This window comes from Enoplosus armatus, chromosome 15 (assembly GCF_043641665.1).
Source record: "Enoplosus armatus isolate fEnoArm2 chromosome 15, fEnoArm2.hap1, whole genome shotgun sequence".
Taxonomy (NCBI): domain Eukaryota; kingdom Metazoa; phylum Chordata; class Actinopteri; order Centrarchiformes; family Enoplosidae; genus Enoplosus; species Enoplosus armatus.
In genome coordinates, this window is record NC_092194.1 from 19017238 (window position 1) to 19033164 (window position 15927).

Genomic DNA, 15927 nt, shown 5'->3' on the forward strand with positions numbered 1-15927 from the left:
TTTCAGCTGTTAAATTAAACGCGTTATCTATTAGGATATTTATGTAATTAAAAACCACTGAATGTTTACTTAATCAGAATCAGTCCATTTGTTTTCTGCCTGATTTTGTTTTTGTAATTTGTCATTAAAGTCTGTAAATCTCAAACTTCTTAAGAGTTTGTTTCACTTGAGTTTTACCACAAGAACATGCTGCCGTCCGGACGTTATCTTGATCTCTTTATGACAGCCCATGACTCACTTATTTCACCTCCAAACAGGCAACATAAATAATACGTACGGGCCTATATACCCTCTGATCAAAGGTCACAGCCTTTGAGGGTGCTGAGACAGGTGATTGTCTTTGGGTGGAGCTGTGTGTCTTGTCCTGCCGGGTGGTCACAGCGGAGGTAAGTCTGTCAGTTTGTGTGATAGTAACCAAGTCGAACCTCCCACGTCACTGCGAGTGATCTACAGCCCAGTTCAAAGGACACAAGCCCTGCCCTTGAGTCTGCCTGCGAGAGCGGAACTGCGTTCTTTATCAGGTGGAGGTTCTGCTGGGAGTTGGTCACTGCAGTCTCGGTCATCCTGGGAAACACTATCTTCTGCTGGAGCTCACCCACCAACCAGAGCCAAGATGCCCAAAACAGTAAGACTCTCATGATTTTCTTGATGAGATAATCAAATGCGTCACTGAAATGTCTCTTCCTGGTCCAACTTTGAAAGGGGGATGGTGGGTTTATAGATTCACCTATAATGATTGTTGAAATATATAACCAAATCTAAGAGGCAATAATGTATATTTTGATTTTTATCAAGTTTTTGTCACATCTTTTTTTCTTCGTTCAAGCTTGAGAGTTATTTCCAAGAGGCACCTATCCTTCTTGGCATTTACTCATTAACCAAATGTAGAGTTTGACCCATGCTGCACACATTCCTGGCAGAAAGAAATGCTACTAAAATGCTTTTTCATGGCCAGAACTGCGCGGTATGTTGTCCGTGGGGTTGTGCATAGCTGGTAATAATCATGGTAATTACTTTTGGTGACACCGGAAAGATTTCTAAATGTCAAGAGTGACTTTCACCAACAGCTCATGACTGAATGGTGTAATTGATTTATTCTCTCCTTTTGATTTTGTAAGACAGTCAGCAATAATCAATTTTCCATCCAAAACAAAAGGAACCCTTATGTTTTATAGTCCTGAATGCCCTCAATTAGAGTTACTTAAGTATTCAGCATCAGTCTGTAGGAAAACTGATAAGAAAGGCCGACTCCAACTCTGTGCTCATATTGACACTCCAAGGAGAAAGCCTCTCTTGAGAGGTCATGCTGACGTCTGCCTCCATTTGACTGACGTTAAACTAACTTGAGATCAAACAAATGTATGAGTCATGGTAGCGGGTATTGCTTGTGTTGCTCTGGAAAATGCTGAAAATGTGATTCATGAGTTGAATTGTGGCTTAGATTTGAACAGTCAAACAGGAAAGTAAGAGTTTGGTAGATTCTGAAAAGTACAATCCAAGTATAAGTCAATCAAAAAACCCTCGAAAGTTCAAGGCGGGGACATAGTGATTGATTGTAATGGATTACTGCTTGCATAATAAAGTTTTTCACAGTCAGTGATTTGAGAAAAGGTCGGGCTGTGGTAGCGAGCAGTGAGGAATGCCTCAGTGGCATGCCAGGGAGTTAAGAAGTTATTTTACGCATGTGATCATGGAAAGTGGAAACAGTTGAGAAACATGTCAGGTTTCATAAATGGATGTTCCAGTGTTTGTTCCAGTGTAGTTTCAGTGGGTTTATCTTTATGACAGCCGGGGTGTGCTCGAGTGTAACTTCATAAAATGATTGTGTAACTGCTACAAATCCAGCCTGGCCTGCAGGCCGGGGTCACGCAGTTGTCGTATGTTTGTCGTGCTTTTCTTTGGAAAATATTGAGAATAACCCTTTTTTTTCTCCTTGTAAATTCACTCTAGAAACACTTGAAAGTCATATTTCTGTGCGAGTTAAATTGCTCTTGTTATAGAGGATCTTACAAACAATGCTAAAAGGCAACTTGGCAAACAGTGAGTATTTTGATATTTTAATCTGCGTTATGTGCAACCTTGTGGCACCTCGCAAGGATAGTCCAAAGTCTAATAAGATAGTGAGCAATTATGGTTTATGAACAATCCACTTCACAGCTCACAGGCATTCTTCACACAACTGACTCTTTTATTTATGTTTTTTTTACGATGAAACAGGTTGTGTTTTATAATGTAACCTTCAAAATTAAAATAAAAGATGTGTGCTTAAAGAAAAATATGAGAGATGCAGGACGGATGGGGAAAACAGCTACATGCTTGAAGTGAATGGAAATAAGAGGGTTTATGTGTTTATAGAAAATCTCTTGTCCTCAAGTGACTAAATGACCTTTTTCTGCTGCAGGTCAACGTTCGCGTCACCACCATGGACGCGGAGCTGGAGTTCTCCTTCAACTCCAACACCACAGGGAAGCAACTCTTTGACCAGGTCTGTATGATACAGTGAGAGAAGCACTAGAAGAGTTCACACTGACTCATAGGATCATAGTTGGGACCTTGAGAACTTCGATCTCAGGGGTTTCACCTGATAATGTTCTCTTCACGTCTAATCACACACTTTGATAGCAAAGTAATTGATTGTAGTGAGTCAGTCAGTTGACCCTCCTGATGCTGTTGTATTCAGTCAGATCTTTTTACCACTAAGTAAAAGTAGCAATACTACAGTATAAAAATACGTCATTATAAGTAGTAGTAGTGTCTTTTATAAGCTGATCATATGTTTTGAGAGTAGTCTTCATCAGCAAAGTAACTTTGTTAACTACAGCTGTCAAAAATTTTTTTACTTAAGTAAATGTACTTTGTTACTTTCCACCACTAGTGGTATTATATTAAATATATTTAAAAACTGTACAGTAGTAGCTCTCCTTGCCATTTCCAGACACTCCCATTACTTTAATTATTTATTGATTATACTTTATTTAAATGTATCCTGGTGGTATTATATCATACCATAGTTAAAAATAAGTTACATAAAATTCATTTTATCTGCAGAAACCTGTACAGTGCGTGCAGCTAATTACACATTTCTATTGTCAAGTGAAAACTTCAAAACTCGAATTATGTTGACTTTCTCTGTCAATGTCATGTTTTTAACGTACGATGGATGGTTTCATGTCCCTTCTTACGACGTCTGTCTCTTTAAATCTTTTAAAACCCTGTTAGAAAAACTCAAAAATGTACAATCGATGAGTCGGCCTTCTCAGTGCCTGAAAAGTTTACATATTAATACAGCCAACTTGTACTGAAAGGTGACATCACCACCCAACAGTACTTCGCCCTCTTTCCCTGGAGCTCACTGTAGAGCGTATAATTACCTAAACCTTTGTACTGGACAGGAAGGCAGCTCCGTGATAAAGTATATTCACCTCCTCAGCCAATGTTATAGTTGTTCAGAGTGACATTATCATGAGTGAGACTGATGCACATGATCTACAGTCTTTGCATAATCCTGCTTTGCGCTGTTAATGACAGCTTGTCCAAAGGTTGTTTCTTCACAAGTGTGTGATGAATGAAGAAAATGGAGGAAGAAGAAAGTGAAGGAGAGGAGGTGGAGATCCTGTCCCCTCTGTCATCATGTCTCTCTGTGTCTCAGGTGGCCAGGACCATCGGCCTGCGTGAGATCTGGTACTTTGGGCTGCAGTTTGTCGACGCCAAAGGATTCATCACATGGCTGAACTCTGAAAAGAAGGTAAATCTGTGGTTTCAGATGAGTGAGTGTGACAAGAACGGACATCTTGTTCTCATTCATCACTCTGTTCTGTTAACCTGACGTGTTCCTCCACTCTACTTCACACTATGCTACTCAAATCTGCTCAATGTTACTTGATGGATCTTACGCTGTTTACTTTATTGGTTGATCCACTGAACTTAACTCTATCCTGAAATATTCTAATATAAGTTAATGAACTTAATCTTACTTTGTTCTTTTAATTTTATTTGACATACTTAAGTACATACATACTTAACTGTGCTCTCTTTTACTGTACTCTACTGCAAAGGTACAGCCATACCCCCACAGTCCTATCAGATTAGTTTAATCTACTCTGTCTACCATACCTCTTTTATCATAATCTCTGCTCTGCTCAGGTGATGGCCCAGGATGTGAAGAGGGAGTCTCCCCTGCAGTTCAAGCTGAGGGCCAAGTTTCACCCCGAGGACGTGGCCGAGGAGCTGATCCAGGACGTCACCAGGAGGCTTTTCTTCCTGCAGGTGAAGGAGGACGTCCTGGGAGAGGATGTGTACTGCCCTCCAGAGACCGCTGTGCTGCTGGCCTCTTACGCCGTCCACGTCAAGTACGGAGAGTACGACAAGTCAGCGCATCATTTAGGTTACCTGTCCTCCGAGCGCCTTCTGCCCAAGAGGTGAGTGTGAGGTAGTCGGAGAATCTATGAGCTCTGTTGCAGCTGGTGGTCATTTCTCTGCCACAAAAAAATCTGATTCCTGTTAAACTGTAAACCATCCAGCTGAATATCTCCCTCAGTGACTCAGTTATGAACCCATGTCCTATTACGTTCTCACAATTGGCAACAAGAGATATAACAGGATGGGAAAGACACGACAATGCAGCATGTGTTTGATGTAGCTCTGTAGGTACACACATACTGTTTACATTTTCACCAGTGGGTTGCTGATAACTCGTCTCTCCCCTCAGAGTGCTGGAGCAGCACAAGCTGTCCAAGGAGCAGTGGGAAGAGAGAATCCAGATTTGGCACGAGGAGCACAGATCGATGCTGAAGTAAGTGAAAAATACCATATTGACAACTCTACCATGTATTTATATTCATTTTTAAGCAAGACTATGTCATCTTTTAAAGGAGAAATCATAAGCAGTAAAACACACCCTTACTCAATTCAGCACACTTTTGCTGCTACAGCCTGACTTGATCTGGTATTACCAGTAGCCTTGTTTGCTAACTTTAGATATATATTGCTGTATAACTGACTGATACTGAGTCAGTTTGTGTTCGTGTGTCAGGATCCTGTAATTGCCACTTGTGGCCACTGATGCACAAAAGTTCAATCATCTTGCTGTGAAGCACCGCCACCTCCGTGTTTTTGCTTTGGTTCGATAACATTTTACAGAATCAAAATGTTATTTATTAATTTTATTGTTTATTAAAGAAGAACCATACATTTATTGCACCATATAGAGCAAAATTTAACTTTTCATCTGCAGTCGCTGGGTGGAAGCAAACAGTGTTGTGCAGGTTGACGTAGTAATAGATTTAACAAAAACAGACAATTTGGTGAATGAACACATTGCAAGTTGAATGGCAGTATTGAATCTACTTGCTGAATGTATATCTTTGAGAATCTCTTAATTGTTGTATTTAGGTTCAGCTTTAGACATCCAATGGACATCCTCCTTTTCTGAGGTCACACACAGCCTGGTGTCGTTGGAATCAACCTTTCTGTCTCACCTATTTAAAAGATAAATGAATTAACTGAAGGAAATGATATTATGAACTGTAAGATAATTTGCGTTTAAGCTTGTGTAGATTTTTTTTCCATCTGTCTACCGTCTAACCGCCGGTTTAATCTGAATAGGGAAGAGGCCATGATTGAGTACCTGAAGATTGCTCAGGACCTGGAAATGTACGGCGTCAACTACTTTGAGATCAAGAACAAGAAGGGCACCGACCTGTGGCTGGGAGTCGACGCTCTGGGTCTGAACATCTATGAGAAGCAGGACCGGTAAGTCAATTTATCAGTGACTTAATTCACTTATTATACAGTGCAGTACTCACTTATTATTGTCTCTACTAACATCATATGTGAACCGTGTATTGATTTGATGACATGCAGTTGTAGACGGGAGAGCAACACACCAGCAGTCATCGACCTCTGCTACCTTCCCTTCCAGTCAAGTTTTAAATAACGTGTTTGACCGCATGGCTGTTGTTTTGAAGAGGCCATTGACCTAATTCTCTTTGATTCTACCACAACAGGAACACACAAGGTCTCACCGGCCTGTTGCTCTGATAACATGTGTGTCAGGATGTTCAGTGAAACCCTCACAGTGTGAATATATTTTAAACATGCTGTTTCTCCGTCCGCCAGGCTGTCTCCAAAGATTGGATTCCCCTGGAGTGAAATTAGAAACATTTCTTTCAATGATAAGAAATTCATCATCAAGCCCATAGATAAGAAAGCTAATGTAAGTATTTCCTACAGTCCTCAGTAGCATCTCAAGTGAAAGTGAATGTGTAAAGATAAGTTAGATGCAGACTTGAAGCAGCATTAATGTGGTGCAGGTTTCCAGGAAAAAAATGAGATTAAAGTTGTACAAATCTTATTGAAAATGCAGATTTACAGAATGATTTTAGTTAAATTTGTATGTACTTTTTTTAGAGTGACTAGCTTGTACTAATTGTGCAAAGACAGATGAAAACTGACACACTTAAAGTAAAATCTATTAGTGTGGATAAAACATCTGCAAAGTTATTTAAAATGAAATGAAACCAGACTGTCCCTGACTTGATGTTTTATTTTTCATTTTTCTTTCCAAGGATTTCATATTCTACGCCCCACGACTGCGAGTCAACAAGCGCATCCTGCAGCTGTGCATGGGCAACCACGAGCTGTACATGCGCCGCCGCAAGACCGACACCATCGAGGTTCAGCAGATGAAGGCTCAGGCCAAAGAGGAGAGGCTGCAGAAAAAGATGGAGAGGTAGGGGAAGTGGAATACTAATTTACTGTACTGGCCTCAGACTGACTAAACGTTAGGATTTGAATTCAGGCTGTGATTAAAACGTATAATCAGTCGTTTGTTCGTGTGTTGTGCAGGGATCAGCTGGAGAGTGAGAAGAAGAGGAGGGAGGCCATCGAGAAAGAGAAGGAGAACATGGAGAGAGAAAAGCAGGAGCTGATGATGAAGCTCTACCAGTTTGAAGAGACCACCAAGAGAGCAGAGAGAGGTGAGACAGAGTCAACATTAGCATCAACAGTAATTCATGTCGTATTATAGATTTAAACATGTAACATGGCTTCACTGCCCTCTTCTGTTTATTTGCTTGAGATACACAGAAAAAGTGAAAAGGAGTTAAGAAAGAGTTACTTAAGGGAACGTGTTTGTATTTGCTTGCAAGTCTTTTAAAATTCCCTGAACACTTTTTTGTTGTGAAGTATGTTTGTGACTGATTTCTGGGCAAGATGTAATTGAGTGTTTTCATAAAACAAGTGAGAATGCAGCTTCCTGCACAAGAAAATAGTGGCAACATGCATTCAGCAGGTGAAGAAAATGCTGCCAGATGAGAGTCACGAGCTACAAGATGGACTGGAAATGCTAACACTCATATGATTTAAGTCGGTGGTGCCAAAAGGGGTCCTTAAAAATCTAAAATGGTCCCCACATGATTAAAGGGAAACACTTTTTGCTAAATTTTGGGCTTTTTTCTTGTGAATCTGCATATTCTGAGAAGAAGAAAAAATGCTCACTGCTCACAACTGTTATCATGAGGGGTCAAAAGTAGACGCTGTTCATTTTAAGGGTCCATAAGCCAAATAATGTCAGGAACCACTGCCTTAAATAATACAAATGTATGTTTTAACAGGTTTATAATTGTCCCAGAATGCAGCAAAAATAGTAGTACTATAGTATAGAGTACTTTCACCCTGTACAATACATGATAGATGTCTGTGTTTCACTGACTTTAGAGCTTCAGGAGCAGCTGGACAGGGCCATGAGGCTGGAGGAGGAGAGGAGGAGGGTGGAGCAGGAGGCGGCCCGGCTGGAGGCTGAGAGGATGGAGGCCATAATAGCCAAGGAGGAGCTGGCCAGGCAAGCTGAGGACCAGATAAAGAGCCAGGAGCAGCTGGTGAGTACACGGTGCAAGAAATGCTCAAATCCTTCACGTGAGAAAAAGTCGTGATAGAAAAACACTCATTACAAACAAATCTCCTACGTTCAGGATAAACACATATTAACTGTTTGAACTAAGACATCCTTGTTTGGGGGATTTTCGTGCTTTCCTGGGATCACATTTCTATTACAGCTTGAGAAAATTCTCAAAGACTCTTTCTCACTTTAACACTCTCAAGAAATTGAGCTAAAACAAGGCTATTTTTATGTTTTTATATTTTGAAATCTGAATTTGTAAAGGAAGTAGTAACTACAGGAATTAAAAGTACTACATTTATTATTCACGTCACATTTAAAGTATTATTGAATTAATGGTGATTTCCAGTCGCGGGTGTTTGATCTCCTTCAGTTTTTGTTGTCCATCCATTCGTGAAATGACGCCGTGTCCAGATAACTGAGGTTGCCGAGGTGCACAGGTGTCTATTCTTGGGTGTTTTCTGACGACACGGTTCGTGCCTCCTCCCGCAGGCTGCAGAGCTGGCCGAGTACGGCAGCAAGATCGCCGTGCTGGAGGAGGCCAGGAGAGTCAAGGAGGAAGAGGCTGAGACATGGCACAGCAAGGTGAGTTTCCAACACGTGATCAAAGGATGTACTGAAGTCTCAGGGATTACCTGGAAAATGTCAGAACACACCATCTCCTACTTGTCACCTTCTCACTTGGTTGTTTTTTGATCACAAGCCTCTTCATTATGTCACCGGTGCAATTCTTTCCTTATTTTGTGAGTTTTATCACTCAGGTTATATTAAGTCCCCCTATTTAGCATTTATAAGCAACATAGAAATACTTACTAAATGGTCAATAACACACTGTAATGTAGTAGTATGCTGATATAAATGTTTATTAATGTATTTGTCAACAACTATAAAGCCTCCTGGGGGCACCCATGACAGCATGCTGGTGTATAAATATATAAGAAATGACATGATAGTAAAACACAATAAGAACTTATAAATGTACAACTACATTATTAGAAACCCTTATTATTATTAGAAAGTGTTACCTTAAATTGAGTCCTGTTGAGGGCAATACTGTAAAAGTACTGTGTAAAGATCAACAGATATCTCCAGGGACTTTGTATTTATTGTGACAGCTTATCACCCAGCTAATTATTACATGAATGACCCTTCTCTAAAGTGAAAGTCCCTTTAATTGTTTGTAGTGATGGAAGAAATATATAAGTCCACATCAAGTGTCCATGTCAAAATTATTTGCGCTGTGCATTTCATATTTGCACTTACTGTATGTACATTTGACTTGTTTTTACATATATTTACACTTTTTTATATTACATTTTTATACCTTATATTTCTTTTTTCGAATCCTTATTTTTGACACTCGTCCTTGAGCACACCACATTGCATTTCCCCACATGTCACTAACATATGTGACAAATAAAACTGATAATCCTTGAATAAATGACCCAATTTGTTTTATAGGAATTAGTCAAGGCAACATAAGTAAAGCAAAAGCAAAATTAAGACCTGGGATCAGAGTCCAGCTCTGCCTGCTAGTTTCATTTGTCTATAAACTGGTCCCAGTCATGCTGATACTTCACCAATGCAATCAGATGTTGTATGGTGGTACCTTTTTAACATCTGCCGAGGAACAACAGAGGAAAATCTGCATTTTAAGCTAACTCTGGTTCTTTTATAGTTTTTTTGTTCTGTTGATCACTGAGCACTGTCCCTGTCAAATAAACCTCTCCTCTTCGTCCCAGGCTATTGAAGTGGAGGAGAATCTAATAAGGACGAAGGAGGAGCTGCACAGTGTGATGACCTCTACTAATTCAGCTCCTGACGCCGCTCCTGCTTCTTCTTCCTCCTCTTCCTCCTCCTCCTCGGACAGCGAGAGCGACCACGAGCACAACGAAGAGCACAGTGAAGAGCACAGTGAAGAGCATAGCGAAGAGCACAGCGAAGAGCACAGCACCTACAGCGCCGAGCTGCAGACGCAGGGCATCAACGACCACCGCCAGGAGGAGGAGCGACTCACAGAGGCCGAGAAGAACGAGCGCCTGCAGAAACAGCTGAAGGTGAGTTCAGTGTGGGATTGTGAGATTACTGCTCTGGTCCTAAAATCTGTTCATGGTCAACCACAGTGTGGCTGTCATACATGCCTGCTCTTATTTGAATACACAGTAGAACTCATATTACACAAGTTTGCACTGAATTCATTTGATTTCGGAAATTTAAAAGTACCTGATAATGATCTACGTAACAGTCCACCCCCAAAAAAAGAGAATTAATTTCTATATTTTCCTTAGATGGAACATAAAATAACAATTTCAGTGCTGGTCGATTCTCAGTTTGGACCAAAAAATAGTGATTTGATGAAATTAGAGGGACTAAATTGATTGTCAAGATGCACACAGAGCTGCTATAATTGGGGATTATTTAGGTTTTACAGCCTGAAGTCTAGTTTAAAGATCCCCTATGACATGAAAATACTCTGACTACAATTACATCTACTCCTTCAGACACACAGGGCAATCCCTTCTCCTTAATCCAGAATCAATGAATATGCAAATACTTTTTATTTCAAAAGTTTAACTGCTGGACACAAAATGTCTACACATTTTTAATTGGAGGAAGACTTTAAAAAAATATACACTAAAACACTAACATTAGGTCCAGTTTTTTAACTTTTTCATATTCTTGCAAATTTGTGCCTAAATGTAGAGAAATCTACAGGAAAACAATTGTTTAGTAGCTTGGAATAATCTCAGTTATCTAAGACCTGATGGGAAACTTCAGGACGCCCCTGTCAAAGAGAAAAGGTCTCCATCTGGTCTCAGCATTTTGCACTGATACTCAACAGACATACAAAGAGAGCCACCAGACAGGTTGTGTTTTGATAACACCTCATGTGAGTAACAAGTATAGAGTTACAAAGTCTACTCAAGAAGTCTTGTTACTCACCAAACATCACAACCGGAAGGAATGCACCAATCTGAGAATATCCAAACCTGTTTTTTCTTTCTTCCAAAGTGGATCCTTGTGGTTTAATAACCGGAGTCTCTTCTCTCCACAGGCCCTGAGCTCAGAGCTGGAAAAAGCCAGAGACAACGACAAGAAGACCCAGAACGATCTGCTCCACGACGACAACGTCCGAGCCGGCCGCGACAAGTACAAGACCCTGCGTCAGATCCGTCAGGGCAACACCAAGCAGAGGGTTGATGAGTTTGAGGCCTTGTAGAAACCTCAGAGACCTGCAGATCTCTCCCAAATACCTCGTGAAGGCCCTGATCAGCAATGTTTTTAATTTAAGTGATTTTAAAGACCCAGAAAAGCATGGAGCTGATCTGTGTAAAAGTACCTGCATGAGTTTTATGTTATCGTTTTAACTTTGGCTTGAAAGCACTGTTTTGTTTTTGTTTTTGTTTTTTTTTCTTTGTAGCACTCAAACACCTCCAATGTGCTGTTGTGTCCCATTAAAACATTCCCAGATAAACGATCAAAAAAGTTATTGCAACTTGGCTTTGCAGTTTTATTATTATACCAAAGTGAAGTGGTTCAATTTAGATTTATTTAATGAATGTCCCTTATTGCAATGACTGCCTTGTAGAACTGCAACTGACGATTAATCTTTATTATTGATTAATGTATTGATTGTTTTTATGTTTAATAATTTGGTCTATAAAATGTAAAAGTGTCTTTATATTCCAGCAGTCCAAAACCCAAACATATTGAATTTATAAAAAATATAAAACCGAAATAAACAGCAACTCTTCACGTTTGAGAGGCTGAAACCAGAGAATGTTTGGCATCTTTGCTTGATAAACAATTAATCGATTAGCAAAATTTTCTGTTGATCAACTAATCGATTAATAGTTTCAGGTCTACTTCTTTGTGTAACGTAAATAACATTGCAATTTATTTAACTAGTTTTAATTCGCTTATGAGCTCACATCATTTTAAAATGATTTCACTCAATACATCTTAAACATCAGAGATACAAGAGGAACATTTTTAGTTATTTCTGATGGGAGCTGATTTTGCTTTCACCACACGGGGACATTTTGGGCCCCGGTGTTATTTAAATAACTTTCTGCTTTGAGTGTCGCCAGTGTCTGAATTAAACATCCTGTTTATGTAATGTTACATATTTCTGATGAAGTCTAGATCGTCAGCTTTACTCTTAAAGAAGCCATCTAATATATATCCTGATTTGTAGTCTGTAGTCGTGTGGGTCAAACTCCAAAAACACTGGACCCTCCATTTCCCATAATGCAACCCAATAGACCGAACCTGCCTCTTCAAATGCCCTCAAACCCAGATTTCCACTTTGTAACATAGACTTACTGTTTTAAATAGATTAGTAGTCTCAAACCCAAGCTCAGACAACCCTGGTGACATTATGTCTTCATAATTTGTTTGTGTATAGAGCCACAGATGATATTATTAAAGTTTTATGTATGATATCTCATAAATATTGTCCTCTCCCCTGCCATATAATAATAAAGCTATACATCGCCACCCTTTTCTTTATAAGCATATTGTCTGTGACTAGATTTGTGTTGGAGCTGAAGAATCCTGCAGCCTGCTCACTGTGAAAAGGATGTGGCTTTTAAATATTTACTCACTGAGGAGGATGGTTATCATTAGGTTGCTAGACAACTTGTGAAGCCAGTAGAGCTGGTCTGTTTAAATAGCCGCTGGGTAAATATTTTATCTGTGAATGAACACCTGAATAATACAGCAAGTCATATTTGACGACGTTACGGGCTACTTGTGGGAGGCTGAACCACCTCTGCATGAAGAAATGTGTCGGAGGAAAGACAAACTGTTTATTTTGGCCTCAGGGAAGAAAGCTGCGCGTGTGCGGGCGCAAAAGCTCCGGAAAGGTGAGCGCTTGATTTGACTACTCCAAGAAGCCGCCTCTGACAGTCTGTGGGATTGCCCTGTGTTTCTTTTCTGCAGAATCTAAATATAAGTCGGTGACAAATAGTCCAAATACAGTAGCAGCCCAACTGTGATGTGGGGGTGGTGCTGAGCGAACAGCTCCGTCTCCAAAGTCCCCCCCTCTGTTGGATCCGGAGTCCGCCGGGAGAAGGTCGCAGAGAGTCTCAGCTCCCACCTGCACTTCGATGGTTCTTCTCCCCCCCTCTTTATTATCATGAAGAGACAAAACGCCAGGACTCTCGCCCTCATCATCAGCATCCTCACCTACCTGGTGGTCGGAGCGGCCGTCTTCGAGACCCTGGAGTCGAAACAGGAGAAGAGTCACAAGAGGAAGCTCGACGCCAGAAAGTACGAACTCATGCGCAAATACAACTTGACCAAAGAGAACTTCGAGGAGCTGGAGCACGTCGTGTTGCAGCTCAAACCTCACAAAGCAGGGGTCCAGTGGAAATTTGCCGGGTCCTTTTACTTCGCCATCACTGTGATTACGACGATAGGTGAGCACTGACTTCATTCACACATTAAGAGGACGTCGTTGAAGCCATTTCACTGAAAGATGCTCAGTGCAGGGTCGTAGGCAGGATTGTGGAGTCCCCCTTCCTTCAGTTTGTGCCTCCCATTAACTTAATTACATCTGAGTCACAGAGAGCAGCATCGGACTTGGTGATCTTTGGCAGGTTGTTAAACAACATGTAGTGCAGCTATTTACTTCTAACCATCCAGATGAGGACTTATTCTGTCTGCTGCACAATAAAACGTTTCTCAAGCTGCGCCACTGCTTTCTAACCCAAACTAATCTCTTAGCTCAATTTGTACAACTTCAACCAAATTTAAACAAGTTTACTTTCACTTATATTTGTCTACATTAACATTAAACCATGTTAATAAAACGCTCCTTCTAAAAACAACAAATACAAAAGATAATCTCCTTCATTCTAGTGGTGGAATAAGTACTCAGATCTTTAAGTAAAAGCAGCAATACCACAGTGTAAAAATACTCAGTTACAAGTATTCAAAATATTACTCCGGCTAAGTGAAAGTATGCTACAGTATTAGCATCAGTAGTTTCATTTCAGAATAATAATAATAAGTATATTTTTATTACTGGATTATATTTGTTGATGCATTCATTCATTCATCACTTTGCAGCTGATAAATGTGATTTTAATTACTTTAAACACTGCTAGCTTGTGAATATCTTATCTTAACCTATAATAATACATTCTTTTATTTGTTGGTTATATTTTGTATTATTAATCTGAAAGTAACTAAAGTCATCATATAAATATAGTGGAGTAAAAAGTACAACATTTGCCTCTGAACTGTAGTGGAGGAGAAGAAATTCATGATTTTATAATCGCATTTCTTTTTAATTCTGATTTTGTGGCATATTTCGTGTTTCGTATAAGTCATTGTTTTTACTGCCTTTATTTGCCAGGACGTTATTAGAATAATTGTATCGCAACGAGGCATTCCTGGTTGAATAAATGTCATTTTGGTGGGACAAAAACTTAATTCCCTTTTCTTTCTTTCTTTCTTTTTTTTTTGGCTTAAAACAGTCAAGAATACTGAGTCAAGAAAATATCAGAATCCGTCTTAATAACACAAGGTGTAATTTGTGTGTAACTGAAAAACACCTACTCAAGTCGCTAAAAGCAGCACATTACTGAAACAACATGTCTGTGCAGGTCTCAGTCCTGGCTCAGTATCCGTCATTAAGATTTGGCCACTTCAGGGTAATGTAGGTGAAGAAAATGTTGCCTCTCTGATTTATTTCCAGTATTTACAACATCTCAGCTGACAACAGCGTGGGAGTTATAAATACATAGCTGTTAATTCACAACATGGAAGTCGAGCTCAATGGTGTGAGTGAGTTCTCCATTAATGGGAGGATTTAGTGGGAGTGTGTGTTGGTTTTCTGTGGATTTAAATCAACTTTCGATGATAATTTTTCTATAGGATGTCAAACTGCCTCACCACAACACAAAGCCACATCATACAACATGTAAAGCCGTGTGTCCGGGGTGTAAAGCTGTCATGTCCTCTCATTCAGGTTACGGCCATGCGGCGCCCAGCTCCGACTCAGGGAAAGTGTTCTGCATGTTCTACGCCCTCCTGGGGATCCCGCTCACCCTGGTCATGTTCCAGAGCCTGGGTGAGCGGATCAACACGTTCGTCAGGTACCTGCTGCACCAAGCCAAGAAGTGCCTGGGAATGCGTCAGACTGAGGTCTCCATGGCAAACATGGTGACGGTGGGCTTCTTCTCTTGCATGAGCACCCTGTGCGTGGGGGCCGTGGCGTTCTCCCACTGCGAGGGATGGAGCTTCCTCCACGCCTTTTACTACTGCTTCATCACGCTCACCACTATCGGGTTTGGGGACTACGTGGCTCTGCAGAGGGACGACGCGCTGCAGAATGACCCTCGGTACGTGGCGTTCTGCTTTGTCTACATCCTGATGGGCCTGACTGTGATCGGAGCGTTCCTAAACCTGGTGGTGCTTCGCTTCCTGACCATGAACACAGAAGACGAGCGCAGGGACGCCAAGCAGAGGGCCTTGATGTCCGTCAGTAAGCCCAGAGGAGAGGTGGCTCGCCTGTTACCAGTCTCAGCCTCAACCTCTTCCACACCCGTAGCAGACGACACTACAAAGGCTAAAGATTTAAAAGGCGTCTACACTGAGGTGCTGCATTTCCAGACTATATGCTCCTGCTTGTGGTACCGAAGCAAGGAGAAGCTGCAGGGCTCCATACCCACTATGATCCCTCAGGAGCTGACATTCTCTGATGCCTACTTGCAGCAGAACAGTAACTGTCCTCATTACATGGAGCCCGGATCAACAGGCTGCGTTTGCAGTCCACGTCAGTGTTCGAGCATAAGCTCCATAACAACGGGCCTACACATTCTCTCTCCGTTCAGGGTGTTTAAGAGACGCAGCTCCGTCTAGCCTTTTCAATACAGCAGATTTCAGTACAGCACAATGCGTCTATACTGCCAAGTGGACAACAGATACTTGGCAGTCCTCACAGCAAAAGACATGACTGCAGGTAGATGTTTGTGGTGCTATAATCCCAGTAAACCAACAGTAGGACACGCAAAAGGGAA

The 15927-nt window shown here is 40.9% G+C and overlaps 2 protein-coding genes across 4 annotated transcripts; both read left to right on the forward strand.

The window, feature by feature from the left end:
- The first annotated feature begins 613 nt into the window (after positions 1-613).
- On the forward strand, positions 614-11360 carry ezra (ezrin a). Of its 3 annotated transcripts, XM_070921076.1 has the most exons (14): positions 614-625; positions 2402-2485; positions 3650-3745; positions 4144-4418; positions 4709-4792; positions 5605-5751; positions 6118-6214; positions 6567-6730; positions 6847-6977; positions 7717-7877; positions 8390-8482; positions 9640-9720; positions 9808-9954; positions 10953-11360. In XM_070921076.1, the coding sequence occupies exons 1-14, from the start codon at positions 614-616 to the stop codon at positions 11115-11117; spliced, it is 1737 nt and encodes a 578-aa protein (XP_070777177.1). In that variant the 3' UTR covers positions 11118-11360. The 3 variants fall into 3 exon arrangements, with proteins under 3 accessions (XP_070777177.1, XP_070777176.1, XP_070777179.1); XM_070921075.1 differs by having other exon boundaries at positions 9640-9954; XM_070921078.1 differs by lacking the exon at positions 614-625 and having other exon boundaries at positions 2393-2485; positions 9640-9711; positions 9796-9954.
- A 1569-nt stretch (positions 11361-12929) lies between these two features.
- kcnk3b (potassium channel, subfamily K, member 3b) lies at positions 12930-15769 on the forward strand. Its single transcript, XM_070920519.1, has 2 exons — positions 12930-13320; positions 14877-15769. Exons 1-2 carry the CDS (start codon positions 13038-13040, stop codon positions 15767-15769), a joined length of 1176 nt encoding a protein of 391 aa, XP_070776620.1. The 5' UTR covers positions 12930-13037.
- Positions 15770-15927: the final 158 nt, after the last annotated feature.